At 38.7% G+C, this 19,975-nt stretch overlaps 1 protein-coding gene across 9 annotated transcripts in view; it reads left to right on the top strand.

Moving 5' to 3' along the window:
• GLI3 (GLI family zinc finger 3) overlaps nucleotides 1-19,975 on the top strand; it is a 217,830-nt gene that overhangs the window by 138,077 nt on the left and 59,778 nt on the right. For 8 of the 9 annotated variants that reach the window (XM_026121398.2, XM_026121400.2, XM_064506607.1 and 5 more), the window contains 3 exons: nucleotides 3,728-3,933; nucleotides 8,740-8,886; nucleotides 17,011-17,212. In XM_026121398.2, the coding sequence (XP_025977183.2) occupies nucleotides 3,728-3,933; nucleotides 8,740-8,886; nucleotides 17,011-17,212 (555 nt within the window). The remainder of the gene's footprint in view (nucleotides 1-3,727; nucleotides 3,934-8,739; nucleotides 8,887-17,010; nucleotides 17,213-19,975) is intronic. The other variant, XM_026121407.2, reaches the window with a different exon arrangement.

Genomic DNA, 19,975 nt, shown 5'->3' with positions numbered 1-19,975 from the left:
CTTAAAGTGTCATTATAAAAGTTGCAGTGATAAAACACAGCCTTATGATCGCGTTTATGCCAAACCTGGAAGTGTCCAACTTCAAAGAACTACTGAAAGTATAATAGGCTGTATATTAAATTGAAGTTGAGTTGCCAGGATCTCTGGGGGTAGACACAGAGGTCCTGATTCAGAAAAGAACTTGCATTTGCTCACCTCCCTCTTTGAAGTAAACCATAGCACTTTAAGTGTGTTGTTGAACAGGAATAGAATTACCACGTGTGAGATATTAAGCACTTGCAGAAGAACTTCACTGGGTCATGGCCCAAATGCTACAGTGATGACTGCTACAGGGAAACAGAGATTCGATGCTGCCAAGTGATGGTTAAGCACAAAGATGTTACCAGTTTATGAAAATCCTTATGAAATCTTCAGGTTTCTCCTCAAAAGAAAAAGCCTGCAATAGATGATGAGCTGGACACTTTTCCGAGGAAAACTCCTCTGTACAGTAGATGATGCAGATCAAGTCCACGCTCACATGGCAAAGAAAGGCAAGGCTGAAAATAACTGTTCCTGAGTTTACAAATGAGGCATAAAGTTTCAAGCGATATCACTGAAAATATACCTGCCTTTTCTTCTGCTGAAGTCTCATTGTGTCCCATAAAGTAGCCTCGGACCCAACACAGAGGACCGTGTGCCAAGGCTAGTGGTTAAGTACATGTGAGGTCAAAATTATGGCGGGGATTGCCACCCACTTCTGGTGGTCTGATTGTCACTGAAAAAGTGTCTGCAGACCTGATCCTGGTCTTTATTATTTGTCTGTTATTTATGAAGGACAAAAGTCATTCTTTATTAGTACACAAAGCACACAGTGGTTGCAATATAAGATTAGATGCAGTGCTGGAAAGCAACAGCTAATAGTAAGTGTGTTTGGCTGTGCCCTTTCTAAAGGTCATTGTTTAGTCTGAAGAAGGGAGTTAAACAAATACAAATACAAAACAATACATTCTAAAGATGTTCCTAGTGAAGTTTATCATGGAAGGGAAGGAAGGGAAGAAGATGTGACATTTATTGGAATAAATCAGGAGGACTCAGACAGTGTGAGCTGAGAACAGATGAAGGAAGGAGGGAAAATGGGACTGCTGTGAAAGGAGGGTCCAGAAACACAGAGGGATGAGAGAAGTGAGTGAGAAGTTAGCAGCACGTTAAAATCAGACATTGGAGACATTAGCAGACATCAGAGTGCAGAGCTGGGAATTTTATATGGAATCTGAAGACTTCTCATTTCTGCCTCAGATAATACTGCTTATATACCTGCTGTTGATTGATGTTACCCAAATTGGTGTCCTTTCTTTACTGTCCTCATAAAACTGTGAGGAACTCACAGTGGAGAGAGAGGAAGAAGCAAGACTAAGGAGGAGGAGAAGCAGTTGAGTCCCAGTGTCCTTGAATGGCTCCCATTGGATCTGGAGGGGGAAGCTGACAGCCTGGCTCTTAATCTTGTTCTTGCTGCTGCATTTGGCTGTTGGCCAGTTGGAGAGTGAATCATTGAGAATAATGTAGACTTTCAGCCTTCTTGCAAAATCTGTTGAAGAGTTTTCTGTTCGATATACACCAGATAATGTCAGGGCTCTTGCCCACATTCTCTTTGGGTTTCTAATGGTTTTTGAGTTAAGAACACATTAGAAGAAATAGTTTGTAAAATGACGTTGTGAGCTTCCAAACTTAGTTTTTTCATTACTGGTGTATTAAATTTTCTCAGTCTAACCAATCAAACTACTGTATTTTTCTCACTGTGGGGATAGGAAATTTACCCTGTAATGTGATATCCAGCTGTGGTATTTTTGCTTCTTACATCACCACGAGCTCTCAGGATTCTGCATTCCACACTTGGTCTGACAGGGAACCACAAGACTAGTTAATTCCTCATGGCTGTTCAGGTTTTACAGTACCAATAGGAATAAAACTTTGTTTCAACTGCAAAACAAAGATCCTTCAAAAACGTGCAGAGTAAAGGTGCTTTGAGGAAAGCAGATGCCTGTTTTGCACAGTGATATAAAACCACTTCTGATTTCTGGTTCTAAGTACATTTTAAACATACTGAATGCTTATTGGTGACTGGCTAGGTTTCTTGTGGGTAATTTGCCTGGGTGCCAAAGAAATGATTTTGTTGCCAGCATCTGTTGTTAACACACATAGAATGCAGCTGTGCAACAAACTGGAACTAGGAGGCATTTTCATATGTGTAAGGCTAAACAGCCTTACCTTGCAGAAAGCCTTATGAGGGCAAGAAAGACACTAAAGCCAAATAAGGAAGGGAGGGGAATAGAGGGAGAAAAGCATAACAGGAAAAATCTTTATTCCCCAAATTTTATGAGGCCTCATGGATTTTGTTCCAGGGAAGTTGGTGTCCTGTTAAGAATGCATAACTTTGATCTTTGTCCCAGTCATACATTAGTGTGTCTGAGGCGATAGCAGGGCAGAGTTGGCTCTTACATCAGATTATGTTCTGTTAGCGTTTTAGGTGACGACAACTATCCCCATTGATCGCGGTATGTGTACGTTAAAAGAAAAAAAATACATTTCTTGTTTTATTATTCTTTGTAAGCCAGCAGCATCAAAGGAACAGGCTGCCCTCACTGCTCTCACAGCTGCTGCCTGTGTCTGTGCTGTATATACGCTAAATTAATTGGAAAAACAGGGACAAAAAGGCATTTAGTTCGGGTCAACCAGTTGGACTACAGCAAATGCATGACAGGCTTAATCATTGTCTTTTGCCAAAGAGCAGGTTGGCAAGGGCAGACACTCCAACCCCTTCTGATGAAATTTGGTGTCTTTCCAGTGCCTTTGGAGCCTGGCTACTGTGATAGAAGGCTCTCCACACAGGGCTCAGCCGTTGTCATATCGTCCAGGTGTGATGATGGGGGGGTTGCAACAGGTTATTTGTTCTGTATCGGCTGTGAACTCAAGCTTTGGCCTTGGTTCATCACAGCTTGGTACATGTAGTCTGAGAAGGCAACACAGCTCTCCCTTCCTAAGAGTGATGTAGGTAATTGCTGTGGTCTTGTAGAAGGCATTAAGCTCTCTGGAGCCACTCTAAAAACAAACATATGGGGCAATCTTTGTTCCTTTGCCACTAAATTTTTGGCATCTTTCATGGGAAGGGACATCAACAAAAAAGCTCCAAAGGGCCCAGCTGTCTTAACAGCTTACAAACTTTGGATTTTCTGAAATTATTTCTGTGTAAATGTGCAATCTTGCACTTCCAGGAAGGGTAAGTTGGCAAATCAAGGGAGTGGGCACAGTGTAATTCTCAAAGCTTTTTTCCAGTAGACATGTGGTTTTGAAGTTGTAAGTGATTCAGCATTTCAATACGTCTTCCAAAGTGCAGCAATAATTAATATGTGGTGTATGGGGTGCACATTTCACACTAATTAAAGTCATTTTCTGCTGAACTCCATGGGGAAGAGGTATTGAGGGATGTAAAGTTTAAACCAAAAATGAGCTCATGTTAGAACTGGTCAGAGAAATGTTGCTTATAATGGGTACAGAAAATAATTCATTTCCTATTCATTTTCTCTCCGGGCAGTAGAAGTTAGTGGAAGTTATTAGACGTGCAACCCAGTTGTTATTTTTTGAGAAATGAATGTATGTTACCTTTAAACTACTTTTCCTTCTGTGATTGTGATCTCAATCATATAGATAACCTCTCTGTTTTTGTTTTTTTTTTTCTTTCTCTTTCTTCCAGGCCTTCTGCCTTATCTAGTAGCCCAACATATTCAGATCTTCCGTTTATTAGAATTTCCCCACACAGAAACCCTGCTGCAACATCAGAATCTCCCTTCAGCCCTCCTCACCCTTACATTAACCCGTACATGGACTATATCCGGTCACTGCACAGCAGCCCGTCCCTGTCCATGATCTCAGCAGCCCGCGGACTCAGCCCAACAGACGGTGGGTTAAGACAGGCTTCCTGTTTTCTGTCATTGTAGCAACTTAAGTTATATTAATCTTGTCAACATTTTTCCCCCTTGTTCAAAGCAGCTTCAGCAGGTTTGTCAGACATATTCATTATGTCATAAATGTTTCAATACTTCATCAGCCCATCACGGCTCATTTGTACCTTTCACAAATGTTGAAACTTAGGGGGAAAAAAAGCCTTGCCTCATTCAAAATTTAAGCTGGAAGGGTGGCATATGTCTTGTAACATCTTTTGTTTGTGAAGCTACCTCTGGGCGTGATTCTGATCTTTCAGGAAACGAGCAGTATCTGCGCTGATTCAAACCAGATTCCTCATGAGAGTAAATCAGTGTCATACCATGGAGTTCCTCACATGGGAAAGACTTCTTAATTAAAATAGTATTTTTGAATTATTGAAAGCTTTCACTGACTCATGAAATTTAGTCAATAGTTCTGTTTACGTTTTGTAGGTCTGTTTCAGTTTACCCCATGCAACCGTATGGCCAAATGAAATGACACTGATGTAAAAGAAGTGGTTGGTGATCAGGATTAGCCCTTTTAATTTAAATGACAGGCCGTACTTGAAGTTGATACTTTAGGTCTTGGTGTGACTGTGACTATTACTTTCCAGGTTATTTGAGAAGAAGCTAACCTCTGCAATAACTCTTGCTGTTACTCTGGCACATTTCCTATTCGTTTCAGTGGGATTTTGCCTACGTGAGCAATGAGTAGTGTTGCAAATGGGTAGGTTTTTCAATAACACAGTGGTCTGACATTTCAAAATTGTAGTATTTGTTGAAGAGAGCTAAAACATAACAGATTAGCAAACAAGTATGTAGGGAAGATAATTAAACTGTTATTTTAACTATGGGAAAGATCTTCCTAGTGTATGCAGAAACTTACAAAACAGGGGCAAACTGCCTTTATCTGAATTTGAAAAATGAGCAGTACACCCTATCCAAACGGATAAGTAATTAATCCTCACTTATAAGAACATATACCTTTACAGTTAATCCATTAGTTATGGGCACATACTCTTATGAGAATAAATTTTAATGACCTATTGTCAGTCAAGGTATATGGCATGCACATAGGGCTTTCCTAGCAGCACTCTGGATGTTTTATGAATCCTAGCTAATTCCACCTTTTTTGCTTTAGCCAAAACGTTTTTTAAAAAGTATAAGAAATATCTCGAAGGAACAATTTGGTCAGAAATGCACATTTTGACTCAGGGAATGTTTTGATATGAAATAAATGTGATATAGCTATAGTGTTATGGCATATATTGGGAATATATGGGCTTTTAAAAAATGTAATATATAGAACACTTCACAAGTGTTCATTCAATAAACTTCAAATCACATTCCTGCAGAATTTTATCTGTGGTTAATATACACTCCAGTTGCACATACAAAGAAATGAAGGAAGGAAGGAGACCACTTACCACACAGCTGTAGAACATTATTGTGTATAAGTTCTTGGTCTCAGGTACCCAAAGCTCAATTCGCTTGCATAGGTGTAGGCATCTAGGGCTTTTTGAGATACCCTGTGGTATCAGACCTGGCATCCATCTAACACTCCAGGAAGGCATGGGTCTCCTAGAAGTTCTTTGCCATATTTGGCAGGCCAGCGGTAATAACTCAGAAACTCTAGGGTTTCCCAGTGTGGAATTCAGTCCCAGATTCAGATACTTAAATTTAGGTATCTGCACTGAGTTTTAAACAAGTATGTGTTACCTCACATTTTCTCTAGGCTCACAGCTCATCTGTGATCAGTTACTGCAGCCCAGGTGTTGTGCAGCAATTCATGAATATACAGTAACTTAATTGTGTGTCCAAGGCCTTGGAGATGTTTCAGTAAAACAACCTGCTTATTGAAAAGCTGTTAAATATGTTCTATGGACTCTATAGTTTGTTTTGTATGTCAGTCAGGTATAGAATAAAATGACTTTTCCTCAGGTGTAGGTTCCTAGGATCAGACCACAATGTCTCACATATGATGACAGTCTAAACTATGTTTTGGGCATTATTTGAATGCAAATAATAAGAAACTGTGATTTAAAGCAGGACATGCATGTAATGTGTTAGTGGCATAGTGGACACCCTTGATTAAGTCACATACCGTTTGAAATTTGAAGAATTGTGGGTTGTTACTGTTCTTCTGAATGTCCTAGTGAGATTTCTCTGGCTACCCTAATTGCTTTAGGCCAGTTAGATAACTAGGTCAGTGTATTATTGGGCTCAGTCTGTAGGCTCACAGATCTGGGGATGGCCAGGAGCCAAAACAATCTGTAACATAACTAAGAAAAGTTTCGTGTTCACTAAAAGCCTTGCCAGCTGTAATTAATGACTGCCACAGCAGCAATAGTGGTGAAGTGTGTTGTATATTACCACTTCACCTTACCCAACAAAATAACTGTCCTGCAGATGACCAAGGATTCCTCTGAATAGTACAGAGCCTCAGAGGTAAGGACAGTTTTAGTATGTGTAGAGCAGAGTGCTCACATGAAGCTCATCAGTGCCTGCAAATGCAGAGGGCACAGAAGCAAGTTCTCTTGTACAAAAGCAGGAGCAAAGCTGAAGCTACCCCAAAATAAACAGGGGAAAATTCAGGACTGCCGAGCTTCCTCTGAAGTGCTTATTTCAGTGCAGAGGGAACTGATTCTTTTCTTCCTGATGCAGTCCCTAAGATATCTGCTGGTAAATTTAACTATATGAATACTTCTATTAAATAACTTTTTTTTTCTGATGTACTCGGACAGCCCTCCATCCATTCATGTGGACATGTATATGTTTTTATATGTTTGTATCTCTCTCTGTATATATCTATAAAATATTTTTTAGTGGTTTAAATATCACAGCTATACCCCATTTACCCTTCATTTACCCTTCGTGCAATACATCATTTAGTAGGCTAATTTGTTATGTTCGAAGAAGGTAATCAGGAATGATCTTTAAAGAACACCAGAGATTTCTCAGCATATGGAACATTTAGTAATGTAGTTATGTGCTCACTGTGTGTTTTCTGCAGCAGTTCCTTTTCAAGTTTTCAGCCAATGTTATTGTTAGGTAACCCAGACACTTATGTCAGAAAGCTCAGGAAGTATTGTAAGTGTGTCTGGAAAGATATGGTGGTTGCCTACTACTGTAAAACTTTAAAATCAGTGATTCAGTATGATGAGTTACTCTTTTTTAAATTTGGATTTTGTATTTTTCTTGACGTTTCACAGAAAGTGACAGTGGATTATATTTAATTTAGAGGTCAATCTGTAATTTGGAAAAAAAACCTCAGCAGCCTTTAATTTATCTTAGCTCAGTTTTTATGCCATTCCTCTTCCCGTTCAATGTCCCGTTCAATGTCCTCTTTTTTTTTTTTTTGAACCTTTCCTGAAGGTTTTTTTTTTTAAATAATAGAACATATTTTGCATGGTTATGTTTAACATTATGACATCAAAAGCACTTTCTGCCATTTTCTTTGGTCATTTGGTGTGCTTTAGAAATGCTGTTGCTCAGTAAACTTCTCTCCTAACTCTGTTGCTCTGTTTTTCCCTCTTTAATATGAATGTTGATTTTTTGTTTGAGTTTTGGTTTTAGGATCTGATTCTCTAATGTAACCAGAAATTATGCCTTTAGTAATCCTATGCAAGTAGGAATATTCAGGTAAGTTATTCATACACAGAATTGCATCCTAAATTTTATTTCCATTTAGGATCTGGTTACTGAGATCAAAGAAAAATGTTACTAAATAATATGAAAGAATATATAAAAATAATCTGTTGTGGTGTAGCCCGTGAATCTAAGGAACTTGAAGTATTTTAGTCAAACTGAACTGATGATTCTGGTGAGATGAATGTAAGGAAATTTTAACTGTTTTGTAAGTGGAACAGGTAGAAAGCAAAGAGGAAGGCTAATCACCTCAGGTCACATGGCAAGACTGGGCCAGAATCAAGAGTGGATCCCAGCTTATTTGATAAGTAGCTTTCACACAAGCCCATGCAATGACTCTCTACCTTCTCTAGCATGTGAAGCCTGCTAAAATGAGATGATACTAAATTTTCCTGTTTGTCTAGTGTTGCCCACTAGTTGATGGCATGCTTCAAAACTGTAGGGGAACAGAAAGCTCACACATTAGTTTTACAGGGAAAGAATGGCTAACATGTATAGACCTCTTCAGGTAAGGGAACACATCTCGTGAATATACTTGTATATGAACTCTGAGGGATAGAATGGCCAAAAAAACTGCCCCTATGTTGTTCATGTGCAACAGCTGTTTGTCCTGAAGACGTGCTTTGTCCTTATTAAGTCCTAACTTACACACAGTCTGCCATGGTGGGGTGAAAATCTTCTGGTCCTCTGAGCAGAGAATCCAGAAACTTGAATGATTATGGAACTTCAAGTACTTTGTTACCTTAGAGACTGACTCCTTTGAGTCAGGGATGAGGTAAATTGGAAGAAAGCTCTAGGAAGGTTTTGCTGCTTGTGGTTAGCTTTTTATGTAACTAAATAAATCACATTAGTTTCCATTGCTGTCAGCCTGTCACTTTTTGAGTCACTTAATAGTAAATATAAAAAAATGAGATCATTGAGCTAATTAGTATTTTATGCTTTGCTGTTTTTTGAATGGTGTCTTTGCAGTATCATTGGTCAAAATATATTGACCGGCAGTGGCATACTGCAGATGTTGCATTATATTAAAAAATAAACAAGCTGTTTTAATAGCCAAAGGAAGCAAAGATGTGATAAAACTTTCCTTTTTGTTTATCTTACGTCATTAACAGTGCTTTTTATGTTGTGTTTTTAGCTCCACATGCTGGCGTCAGTCCAGCTGAATATTATCATCAGATGGCTCTGTTGGCAGGCCAGCGCAGCCCGTATGCAGACATCATTCCTTCAGCTGCCACTGCTGGAGCTGGTGCCCTTCATATGGAATATCTTCATGCAATGGATAGTAAGTGATGTTTTCTAGAAATAAAGACAGTTCTGCAAAGGGAACCACATGGGTCATTCGTGGTCCTGACCAAAAGGCCTACTGACATCGGTGTGACTCCATGCAGATGAGGAAGTGAAAGTAAGCATAAGTCTCCTCTGGAGGCTGGAGGGCCTAAGCACTGATTGCCAGAAGTACAAGGGTTGCATTGAGTCTGGAAGTGAACTTTGAAATAAAGTAGGGAGAGGACATGACTGTTCCTGAAAATAGGTTAAAAATTTTATTTCCAGCAGGGCTTGATTGCTTTTGAAAATGTCCTTTTCTATTCACAATCAGTAACTCACTTTCATCATTATAGTGAGTATTTCTTCTGATGAGCTCTCTGTTAATAAAAGGTTTACATCCATTTTTCCAATAGGAGAGTGTGTTCTTCTCTCCTCCTTTTTTTTTTTTTTGATAGTAGTAGTGCAAATAATTATTCTTCCATAGGCATTTTCAGGGAGTACTGGATAGGTTTACAAATTGTGTATCATAGACTTGGATAGACTTTGGGATTACTTCTGACTAAGGTGAAGCAGGGTGCTGAATTCCCAAGGATCCTAACTCAGATTTCCCTAATACTAAGAGTCTCCCCTACCCACATCACTGTCTTTCAGACCTGTAATCTTTGTCTCCCTTTCTCTAGCTAAGGAGGAATAGAGAGCACTCTATTCCAAACTGCTCACTGCTGCTTCTTTTAATCAGCCAAAAGGGATTATGCAGAGCACTCCCTTCTAATCAGAAGATGCTAACATGCTCTTTGGTACGCTCTCGGTTTCCTCTAACAAGGGAAATAAAATGTGGTGTTAAGAAATCAAGCACTGTTGACTCTTGCTTGGTAGTACAGAGCAATGCAAGAGCATTAGACCACCTTTTTGTTCCACAGCTTTTTAAAATCCTTGTTAGCATACAGTTTCTTCTAGGCTGCATCCCACCATTGGCTGTGTGCCATAGCTGCTGATCCCAGGGAGTTGACATAAAGTGTAGGAGGTGGGAGGTTCACCTCCAGAATGCATGGGAGGGTAGATAGCTACCCCTGGAGACTGCAGGTTTGTGAGTGTGAAATAGCCAATTGACCAACAATCTTTACAAGAATCAGGTAAGACAGACAGTTTTGGACCTGGGCAGGCTATTTTCCTTCTCTTTCCTCAGTTCTGAACGATTTTTTTAACCCAGTTTCTGTCACCAGTCACATATTGCACTGGTAGTGTGTAGAGTGATTTTATAATAAGGCACAGTACCTTGAACCCACTTGAAAGAACATAACGAATCCAAACAGTTAGTATGGACTTAAACCAGAAATCACTGTACAGGCTTCAGTGCTTGTAAGCTTAAGAATGTGATACTTACTCATTTGGATTTTGAGAGGAATAGGGAGACAGGAGGTACACTGGTGTTAATGCATTTGGTGCATATTAATAATATCTTACAGAATGGAAACTCTGTTATGGTTTGTTCAGCTAATGTAAATCTAATGCTGTGTTCCAGCTGCAAGGACAAATCCTCAGCTTGTGTAAGTGGTCATGACTCCATTGAAGTAATGGGATATTTTATACTTGGGAAGATTTTGGTTCCTGTTGAGAGAGAATATCAGAATGCTTATAGGCAACAGTTCCAAACCACATATTTAGTTGCAGACTTGGTTGACTGGGCCTATTCAGCCTATAGGAAGACAGATATCCAGATGTATTCTAGAAAACCTAAGAAAAACAGAAGACCTTGCAGTACTTACACAAACAAAAACATTTGCAGGACCTTCATATGTGAGTTAAGAACTGTGTATACTGCAGTCCATACAGAATTAAAGCTTTTGCATCCCAAGCACATTATCACTTCTCATTTAAAGGGAAGTTTATTGACCTTTGCCCATAACTTCAGCCCATTCACAAAATGTACCTAAACACTATCTCTAATAAGGATATTTGCTGTCAGCAGCTTTAGCTGCCAGATTTTTGAAAGGCAGTCTTTAATTTGTTTTGTGTTTGTTTTTTAAAATTAAGATCACACATTTGAGATTCATTATAGCAGCAACTTTCCAATTAGAGATTATTTCAGAATTAAAGAGAAAAAATGTGTAGCAGTATTATGCAAATGGGTTATTTTTAAACAGTAAATAGAGAATTAAAATAAGAGTGAATCCTGGTAAGGTCACTCAGCTCACCTTCTGTATTTGATGAGAATGTGTTTAGTCAGGCAATAGCTGCTTTTATCTAAATAGAGTATGAAGTTACCCTTTTACTTTGTAAAAACTAATTAAAACTATCTTAACTTGTATGGGTATACAGTAAATTAATTGTCATTAAGTAGGAATCTGAATGTCCTATCATTCATCATGCTAAAGAAAACCCCTTTCTTCTTTGTCAGAATTTTAGATTAGAGAAGAGAACAAAACAATTAGCAGGAAGCCAATATTAAGATTTTTTTTTAAACAATAAGAATGCCCATACTTGCATTTAATAGCTACGTACAGTGATCAGTGCAAAGCAATGTCATTTTTTGGATCTCTCTTCTTAGGGGTTTGTATAGTGATCTTAAAAGTACTCTTTCGCCTTTGCCCAACGTCGTCAAAGGAAACAGAAGAGAGACTGGTAGTTTCTCTCATTATCTGCTATCAGATTCTGAGCAGGCTGACTCAACTCACTCAAAGGCTGCAGCTCATTTATTCCACACAACAACCAAATAGATACAAGCAAGACGTTACTCCTCTTTTTGTGAAGCAAGTCTCCTAATTGTGTGTTTATACAGCATCTAGCACCTTGCACTACTAGCACACTAGTACTTTGGCACCTGTGGTACAAATAATAATTCCAACAACAGCATGCACAAGGTACAAAACTGTGTGTTATATACAGTCTGTGGCCTTTGTTTTGCTCTGTGCTGTTGGAAAACTGTGATTTCAAAGTGAGGATGAGATGGGTGGGAGGAGAGTTAATCAGGATGTTAAATCCTGCCTCAGGAGGAAGAAACTTCTTGAAGCTCTGAACTTCACTCTCTGTGAACTGTTTGATATATCATGAAAGAATAAGGCCAAGATTGTGCATTCTTGATTGTCTTGCTTACTCATCCTCTCCTGTATGACATGAAAAGTGGACCAGAATTTTCCTTGCTGCTATTTCTGTGGTTTTGGTGGCCAAAATCCCTGACCAAGTCTTCTCATCTTCTTGCTTGATCTCGAAGAGTCAAATATGCTACTTTTATGTATAGCATCAAAATAACTAGGAGAATAAATGGGGAAAGTACTGACAGTACCACAGCAGCAACAAGTGAGATTCATTGTTATGACCGGAAAGATAACTGTATGCCAAAACTGTCTTTTAAGCACACTTCTAAAAATCATAGCCTTTAGGTTTGAGTTCTGCATTTTTCACTCGGGGAATATGTTTTACTCTGTTTTTAAACAGTATCTAGTACAAGGCAGACATGATCCTTGAGGTTTTGAGACTCTGTTTCACCCTAAGGGTATTAATAGCCTGAGTCTGATTAACTTTTGCCTGTGTTCACTCTGAATGGGAATTTCTTTCCTTTTTTAAAAGCCATTCAGCTCTGCCCTAGCCCCTTTGCCATTGGAGATACTGGTAGCAACTCTGTTGACACAAAGCTTCTGGCCAGCCTGAAGAGTTGAGCCAATATAAGAAGCTTTGAAAGATCTTGCTCTGTAAGGCTTACTGGATTTGTCCTTTTGAATTCTGATTTTCAAGTAGAAGTGAAGAATGAATGTGGAATAGTGGAGCTGTTCCTTTTCCTTTCATATCGATGAGAGACCTACCATTTTGGAAATTAAGATAATTAAGGAGAGACTTACAGGGAGTGAAAACAAAGTTCTCCACACATCCGTAAGCTGAAACCAGAAGGTTTCAGAAAGCTTTAATAAAAAAAAAATCAAACTTGTCATGTTCACAACCTTCAGCAAAAACTAATGCCTTAGGTTTGAAGAAGTTTGATTTAAAGGAATGGAATAAATGATACATTTCTGAAAATTGCCTTATAAATGATTAAGCAATGCTAAAAACTTCAACTCAGAAATCCAATTCATGGGCAAATTTGCTATATGGCATATTCCATTTTTGAAATTTATGATGGAGATAGATATCTGTTATTTTAGAATTGAGCTTCACCCCAGGAATAAGATCTTTGCTTCTGACACTTGCTGGAATTTTTGCCTGAACACTCAGATCTTTACTCTCTACTCTTGACATTTTTTAATATAATATCTGCTCCAAAAAGACAACATCCCTAAACAAATTTTCAATGCTAGCTTCCATTTGCATGCTTTGCCAAAGCTGATACTTTTTTCAGCACTTGCACAAAGGTAAATGAGTTTTTTTAGTGAATCACTGGTTCTGCGTTCTTTGGTTTTCTAGCGTTTTATAAAGAGTGTGGAATGCAGTGCTTCGATGGGAGAATACTGTGAGCAGATAAACATGTCAGATTGCTAAATAAATATTGAAGCATTTGTGTTTAAAATAAATGCCTTAAGTTTATTTTAGCAATCAGCGACACTTACAAATTGTGATCTATTTCTTTTTATAGTAGTAGACTAACTAAGAAGGGTGTTATACTAAAGGAATAGTTTAGAAAACATTCTGCAGCATAATGAATGGTCATCTCATGTTTAAGACTTTTTAAGAATGTAAAACCTAATTAAACCATGAAGATCTGAAAAACAGTAATTCCATGTAATTGTATTTTCAATTTTGAAAGTCATGGCCTCCCTTGAAATGAATTCCCCTCTTCCATTGTCAAATTCTGTAGAGCTCTAGCTTGGCCTTAGCTGTCAGCTCCCGCTGTGAACCAGAAATGTTCCATTTACACAGGGAACTGTCAGCCCTTGGGAAATTGGCCCCGTCCCAGGTAGATGGAGGGGACTGACTAATTCCCGGACCTAGGTGGGGCCAGAAATGTGTGCTGCCTCAAGGAGAAGAGAGACCCTGGGACTACTGAATGGTGTGGTGAAAGCTAAGGTTCTCTGCAGTAAATTCACACTGGTCTTCCTTTCGCAGCTGGAAAGAATCTATCTCTTCATTGCTGACCACAAATCTCATGTGTTTCCAGCAGAGTAGGCGACAGGGATGCCCTGGCACAGGGCCCAGAGTGGCTCTGTGCTGAAGAGCGGGCTGACTGCTGACAACGGTTGGGAAGGAAGGGGAAGGTTTAATGAGTATTTGGTGGAAAGAGGCCTCTTACAAGAGCCATAGCGTGACTTAGGCAAGGGATAAAGAAGACAGGCTCAGTTCAGAAAGGGGAGGGAGAAGGAGGGGAGTTGTTGCCATTTCTGGGAATCTGCAGGGCACCATGGTGAGTATAAATTGCGCTCTATGTGATTTGTTGAAGGTGACTGTGCTTCTCTTCAAGATCCTAAGAGCTTCGTACAGTTGTCAGTAATGCTTGCTCAATCCTCTCTGAGAAACAGGCTGAAGAACTGACATGTCCTGTTAGGTAGTTCTGACATTGAAAATAAATGGTGTCTGATCACAGAAGAAGCAAAACACAACTGTTGTCTCCTGATTTTATTGCCCAGTCTAGCTTCAAATGAGAGAGGTGTTCCAGTGATGTTCAGATGTTAGTGTTCTTAATAACTGCTCCAATTTTTGAGCAAATCTCTGCACCCCCTCTCTAATCGGCACCAGTAGCCATCAGTCCATGTTTAGCAGGCTTCTAACAAATTTCCCGGGAGATACTGCTTCTAACAAATAAGTGGCAAATCCTTTGCAGGACTTCAGATCAGTGAGAAGTAATTTTTCAGAAGTATTTCTCCTGGAAATCATATCTGAAACTGTTCAGCCACTGCCATCAGTAATGCACAGTGACTCTCAGCTGTAAATTCAGAGATTTAACTAGGCAATGTTTATCAAAAGGAAAGGAACTATGCTTGTCCCATTCTGAGCATACCTGCTGCCTTCTTGCTAGCATGATGAGGTCTGTTCCCATCAGTCTGAGGAAAACAGAAGGTTCATAATTATACTCACATGACTGCAAACTGTTCCTGTCATATCTAGCACACCATAAGGATGACTAGTCATAACAAATGATACTATGGTAACGGTGCTTAAATAACATCTCATTTTGCTGGTCAGCCGGTGTCTAGCAGGTCATTGTCTTTGTCCCATTCACTTGCTCCTTAACCAGGAACACCTGTACATCAGCTATCCCCTTGTAAAACAGAGATATTAGAGTTTATTCACTTTTAAAGTGCTTGAGTCATATCCTCAGCTGAGGCAAATTACGTTACCACTACTGACTTCAGTGGAGTTGTTCTAATTGACATTGGCTGAACACTGAGCAGATGAGAGTTGTGGATGAAAGACGTAAATGCAAAGTATTACTGTTTTTGTTTTACCACGACATGGAGCTTGTATTTCCTTATTAAATACATTGCAGCTTTTTATAGCTGCTGATCAATGTTGGTTTTTTATTTTAGCATAAATAAAACATCTCAGCCTTTGAAAGTTACAAAGCACAGTGCTAATAAAATATCAGGAAGGCATACTACAATAGCAAGCTCATAAAAAAGGAGATAAAAAAGATTACATAAAATAATATGTAGTAGGTTAAGGAATGGCTATGTTTAAGTTTTAAATGATGAATCAAGAGTGTGAATATTTACTGTAAGACTGAAGCAGCAGGGACTAAGGCCTATTGTGGAGATAGAGCACAAAGGGAGAAAATATGTTATCCAGATGCCAAAGAGAATTGACATCCATGTTGGCATTTGAGGCAAAACTAAGCACAGATTAGGAAAAGGACTATAGACAGAGATCTGATCACACAAACATAGCAGCAATAAGGTGGCAGCTTTTAATACCAGATAAAAATCTGGATAGCATACACAGAAAGAAGGGCAACCTACTCAGATGTGTAAGGAAAATATAATAGAAGACTCTAATCCCGCTGTATCTTTAAGAGTAGTCTAACTGGAGACCATTGACCTGTTCTCTTGGTTAAAGTTATAAACATAAGCTTAAACACCTTACTGAAAAATGGTCTCGGGCACCAAGAGACGGGCAAGAATAAAGGAGGCCTCCTAAATGGAGGCCTGCGCCATACTGTTAATTATTAGCAAGCTACAGAGAATGTCAAAGAATCTGAAAAAAATAGCTATAAAGTGGGCTTTAAACCAAAGACCTACATGGCACTGGCTGTCAAGATTGCTAAGACTCAGTCCTTTACTGCAGGTTAAAGAGATTAAAAAGGTAGAAGCAGCACTACTGTTAAAGGAAATAGTTCAGTACATGGTGGGGAAGCTATTGAAAATAATTGAGTAAAGAGAATAAATTTAATGTGAGATATCTTCCATTAGGACTGCAAAAAGTTGGGATGAGATGGTAAAATAAACCAGAGTAGGCAGAGATTTTCAAAACAGCATAAAGAATTTAGCCATGTATTAAGCATTTATTTGAATGGTAGCTGTATGGTTGCCTCCTCTTTGTTGCTTTGAAAAGCTTAATCTCTAGTTTTAAAGAAATTTGGCAATATCATAGGCCTCTGTACACCGCGACACAAGAATATCGTGGGATACTTGACAAATTCAAATAAAGCCCACTGTTTCTTAGTCCAGTAATGACAAATTGATGACTTCTGGTGATAGAGCTGGCCTTTATAGCATTTTTTAGTCCTGCTCTTTAGTTTTGCATCGAGTATTGTCCAGGCAGAATTATGATCCACAAAGGAAAAGCTGGCTTTTCACTAAAATACACTGTATTTTAGAAGTTTAGTTTTGGCTCTGTGCATTAAAAGTGATACCAGTTTGGATCTGTTGGTAGCCCAGATCTGAACCACTGTCTCATTTCTTGTGGTTGAATTAATCATGTGAATGTCTAAGAAGCCATCAGATTCATAAATCATGAGAAATGAGAAGGATAACTCATAAAAGTCTTTTCCTTTTGTTTAGCAATTTATCATTTTGCTTGCACATTAATAAACAGAGCTCCCCTGAGGTAAGTCACAGGAAGATAGATTTTTCTTACTAATTTTCCTCAGTCGTAGCCAAGTGGAGAGAGTGGGCTTGTCACAGCATGTTGGTGTACTGTGACTCCCTCTACCCATCACTGATGAAAAGTAAATGCGATTAAGTACCCTGGTGGATAATTATTTGTGTTTACATAACAGGCGCCAGGTTTCCGAGTCCAAGATTGTCAGCTAGACCAAGCAGAAAACGTACGTTGTCCATATCGCCCCTGTCTGATCACAGCTTTGACCTTCAGACCATGATACGGACATCTCCAAATTCCTTGGTCACAATTCTCAATAATTCTCGTAGCAGTTCATCAGCCAGTGGCTCCTATGGCCACTTATCTGCAAGTGCAATAAGGTAAGAATAGCATTTGCTACCTTTATTGTATCCTCATTTATGTGACGCACACCTCAGTGAATGTGCACACACATGCAGAAATGTGCATGCGTACCTACATGTTTAAGTAACTGTTTTGTTTATATGTGTAGTTTGCAGTTTCTTTAATATATATGTTCAGTGGAGCTTAATTTAAAGTACAAAATACATTTTTTCTTGCTCAGAAAGTAACCACATGGGAATTTTTGGCATAGTGTTATCTACTGGAGGTAATACCCCATCTAACCAACAATAATAGTGTGTGTATGTGTACTCAGAAGCTTGTATCTAGAGAAAAAACTCTAGAATAGGTTTGTGATTTAAGTCACTTGGGTTCTTCTGTACATTTGGTCCACAGAGACAACAGACTGTGAAATGTTCCTACATTACAGTGATCAGACAGTAAAGCACAGCTGCTTGGTGTCGTTCAATTAAAATGCTTGATCTAGAACCCCTTGATACCCATCTTAGATTATTTTTTAATATTCTAGTTTGTATACTGAAAGATTAGACTTTCTATGGCTAAATTATCTTTCTTTCTACCAAGGAAGTACTGGTATTTCCCAGTATCATCAGAAATGCTGGGAATTTCATTTGGCCACTTCACTTAGACGTGCATCAAAACAGTCAGAAATAGTTGTTCTGAAGGCAGAAGAGCAGAGTAGCAAAGGAAGAGATAGGGAGAAATTGCACAAGAAAAGGAAGCAAACAGAGCACAGGAAGAGGGAATGAGAAGAAGCGCCGTACAAAGGGAATGGTAGAAGTAGATAATGAGGAGAAGCAGCAGAAGAAATGGAGACGCAACTGCCGAAAGTCATGTATTTGTGACATGACTATACGTTAACTGAGTAAAGTTCTTTTGGTATTCCAAAAAGAAATCCAATACTCCAAAGTCTTAGAAAATAATGATTTTGCATTTATGGCACTCGAACAAAGAGTGTTGCTGGTCACTGGCTTAAAATGGCCTCTACCTTCAATTTTCAGTGAGGGAAAGGAGCAAGTCCCCACAGCAATTTCTTGAGATCTGAAAGATCCATTTTTTGGCAAGGCTCAAACATGCCTTTCCAGCAAAAATGACATACTTAAAACTTCAAAAACTGGCTATAGGGATTTGCACTTTTGGAGAAAATGGGGCCTGCAAGTGGTGCGTTAGAAACCATGAGCCTGCCAAGCTTTGAAAGTGACAGCACTGTAAATATTTGGTATTAGCACAAGTGCTATTGGTTTTTTTAAACACTTCTTTTAAAATAGTTGTATTTCATAGCTCTGATGTACTTGAATAGCTGTATAGTATTTCACAGGTATGATATCATAGCTCTGCAATACAACTCTGCAATCTATGTAACTGCAGTTCCAATTACCAAGCACCATAGCTGTGGAGTATGATTTATATCAAGAGCTGGCAGCAGTTTTGGACCACATCTGTTAAATATATGTACTATAGAGGTGTACTGTCCCCACTATCATTAAGATGGGATGGCACTTCAATTACTAACCTCCTTTTCCATTACTTATAACTTTGGTGAAGCAAATAGGGCATGAAAATTGGCATATTTAGTCTCTACACTGGAGTAAGTCTTCCTTCCTTTGTACTTTCCCCCCACAACTGGAAATGGTTTGGATATGTTTTTGACACATGGAACCACAAACCTAAGGGCCATCCCTGCAAAATCACAGTCAGATTAATAGTTTTGTTGAATGCAATTGTGAACTGGAATGAGTTATCCACAGAGACTAAGTAAGGGTCCTAGGGATTGGTACAGTGAGTCTCGTGAAGTGGCAACGCAGAAGAGAAAAAAATTTGTGAGATTGTGCCTACAGTTGGCTGAAGCTTTCAGCACTTCCTGTTCATACTTTCCAGGCATGCATAATCCAGAATTTCACACCATTTTGAATTAATCGCTTTTTCTTTTTGATAAGAGTAAGCATTTTCAACATCAAAAGTAGGAAACGTATCATTTCATTCTCCCCAATGGAAAGGAAAGGAAGGAAGAGAGCTCTTGAAATCCTATAATATGTTAAAGAGCACATTTCTAGATCTTTTTCAAACTTTGCAACTCACCTCTGCTCTTCAACTTCTCCCTTGTGAACCTGTTTATAAAGTAGTTAGACCAAAATAAATAGTGACGTAAGATATTCAACCCAAGCTACATTTCATTACTTTAATAAATTCCAAGAGTAAATAGCAACAGGACTATCAGTAAAACTTAATTTATTGCAACTCACTGTCTTGTAAATAATGTATTAAGCACAAGCACTGCTGTTCTGGATCAAGCCATTGATTCATCCTGTTTAATATCCTGTCTGCAGCAGTGATCAAAATGAAGAAAAAACTTTTCTTAGTGTAAACTCCCAGCTTCTGGAAACTTGCACTTAAATCTTATAGGAGTTGCCATAAGAAGGTGTTATAGTTCAGCAGGCCAGTGCATAAAGTTCCAAGATAGAAAGGAGTTTGTATTTTAGGTAAAGTCAGTAGCATTAACCATACTTAATATTACACAATACTACTTCTTTAAGATCCTTTCCAATCACTTTTCACTAAGCCCCAGTAGTTTACACTTGGCGGCATTTTTTCGTGGCAGATATCTATTTAAGGCTGAATACTTCTGAAAAGCATCAGCAAAGTTACTCGTTTCTCAGAATGAAGTTAGGGAAAAACAGACTTTTCCATACAAAGTGAAAGAACTCTTGCTACCATTTCATTTAGAAGCTAAAATTTGCCGGGAATGTTACCTGGATGCTGTA

The sequence above is a fragment of the Dromaius novaehollandiae genome, chromosome 2 (genome assembly GCF_036370855.1).
Source record: "Dromaius novaehollandiae isolate bDroNov1 chromosome 2, bDroNov1.hap1, whole genome shotgun sequence".
Taxonomy (NCBI): domain Eukaryota; kingdom Metazoa; phylum Chordata; class Aves; order Casuariiformes; family Dromaiidae; genus Dromaius; species Dromaius novaehollandiae.
The sequence above is the reverse complement of the archived record's forward strand: the minus strand, read 5'-3'. Positions and strand labels throughout refer to the sequence as shown.